This window comes from Caloenas nicobarica, chromosome 4, assembly GCF_036013445.1.
Source record: "Caloenas nicobarica isolate bCalNic1 chromosome 4, bCalNic1.hap1, whole genome shotgun sequence".
NCBI classification, from domain to species: domain Eukaryota; kingdom Metazoa; phylum Chordata; class Aves; order Columbiformes; family Columbidae; genus Caloenas; species Caloenas nicobarica.
In genome coordinates, this window is record NC_088248.1 from 68,991,540 (window position 1) to 68,993,324 (window position 1,785).

Genomic DNA, 1,785 nt, shown 5'->3' on the forward strand with positions numbered 1-1,785 from the left:
GTAAATACAGAGAAGTAGGCAGAAAGCTAGACCAGAGCAGCAGAGAGCAGAGCATTGACCACAAAATATACTAAAGAAATCTCTTTTCAAATAGGTACAGGTTTGACATAATAGAATTAAGATCTTTCTTATAGTATATACTTTGGGAAATTAAACATCAATAATTTCATTTCACTGTTGGATTATGCATACCTGCAAAACTAAAGATCAGTGAGGAGGGATAAACGATATGTTCAGTTTGTATTTAAAGCAACAACTGGGGTTACATTTAAGTACAGGAGTAGGAAGAGAGAACTGGAAAAGTAGAACTCACATTATTTGTGGATCGTCTAACAGAGAAGGAGTGATGAAAAGAGCTTATAATTACATTAAAAACTGATAAAAGTATAATTCGTGTAGTTCAGGCTTGGGTCAGAAGCAAAGGGGGGAAATTAAACTGGGGGGATAAAAAAATGGCAGCAGCAGCAGGGGCCAAGCATTGGCCCTGCAGCCACCCCAGTTCCAGCCCCACTCGTGGTTCCCTTCTTACTTGGGAGAAGAGACCAACACCCTCCACGCTACAACCTCCTTTCAGGTAGTTGCAGACAGTGATAAGGTCTCCCCTCAGCCTCCTTTCCTCCAGGCTAAACAGTCCCTGTTCCCTCAGCCGCCTCTCATCACACTTGTTCTCTCCTGAATCTGGTGGTTCCCCTTCTGTGGTTTCCTTGTCTTCTCCAGCTCAGCGAAACTGACCAATGCCAACATAATTTCCTCAGTACGATGCAAGCATTTTCCTTCCTTGAAACCCCGCACCCACACAGCAACCAGGATAAAAGAGGAAGGCAGCGGCAGCAGGGACCGAGCATTGTGCAGAGAGCCCTGCAGCCACCCCAGTTCCAGACCCGCTCATGGTTCCTTCAGCCTCTACAGCACCATGAAGGTCCCCACAGCTGCTCTGGCCACTCTGCTGCTCTTGGCCATCTGCTTCCCAGCAGAGGTCCAACTCGATGGTTCGTTGTCCCTTCCTGGGAGAGAGCCCCGTCCCCACTGAATGTGACCCTCGTGTCCATGGGGAGGGCTGGGAGCGGGTGGTCAGTTCTGGGACTCAGCCTTGGGGATGGAGGCTTCCAGGGGGTGTCCCCAGGGGACACAGCACCGGTGACGGCAAATTCCCTGGGAGTCCTAGGCAGAGCCTCTGCCATGGCGTGGGATCTCACTGGGGCTGTCTCTCTGCCTCCACAGACACCTTCTTCATGACCTGCTGCTACAGCTACATGGGACGCCCCATCCCACGTAATGTCATCGTCTCCATTGAGAAGACCAGTAGCAGATGCAGCATGCCGGCGGTGATGTGAGTACCCACCACTGCCAGGGGTCGGGGTGTGATGGCCAGGGCAGGGCCCCAAGCATGTCCAAGGGTGGCCGGGAGGTGGAAGGGGGCACAGCGAGGGACAGCCGGGGCACTGCCAGTGGGACCCAGAGCAAGCATTCCACTGCCCCAGCCAACTGACCCAACACTGTTTTTTTCCTGGCAGCCTGGTCACCAAAAACGGGAATCGCATATGTGCAGACCCCAAAGCACCCTGGGTGCAGGCATATCTGCGGTACTTCCAGAAGTAGCAGGCTCAGCCTCCGGCATCAGACACAAAACAGAGTGCTTGAGCAGCATCCTTCAACAGGAAAATTTATTCTAATTGTTTGTTATGAAAGCAAAAATACAAAAATGATTTAAGAGATATCAAGATGCCTGTTAATGTGGAGTCAGGAGTTTTGATGCCTAAATAAAGTACGTGGATTATCAAACCC

General features: G+C 50.6%; 1 protein-coding gene across 1 annotated transcript; it reads left to right on the plus strand.

Moving 5' to 3' along the window:
- Positions 1-819: 819 nt before the first annotated feature.
- Positions 820-1,785, plus strand: LOC135988463 (C-C motif chemokine 3-like). The gene is made up of 3 exons (XM_065634453.1): positions 820-989; positions 1,222-1,330; positions 1,515-1,785. Exons 1-3 carry the CDS (start codon positions 914-916, stop codon positions 1,597-1,599), a joined length of 270 nt encoding a protein of 89 aa, XP_065490525.1. The 5' UTR covers positions 820-913; the 3' UTR covers positions 1,600-1,785.

Bases quoted from the DNA above. Each gene is read 5' to 3' on its own strand.
- LOC135988463 (XM_065634453.1), top strand. From the start codon at position 914: ATGAAGGTCCCCACAGCTGCTCTGGCCACTCTGCTGCTCTTGGCCATC. The intron at 990-1,221 runs GTTCGTTGTCCC...CTGCCTCCACAG, and splicing joins AGCAGAGGTCCAACTCGATG to ACACCTTCTTCATGACCTGC. The intron at 1,331-1,514 runs GTGAGTACCCAC...TTTTCCTGGCAG, and splicing joins TGCAGCATGCCGGCGGTGAT to CCTGGTCACCAAAAACGGGA.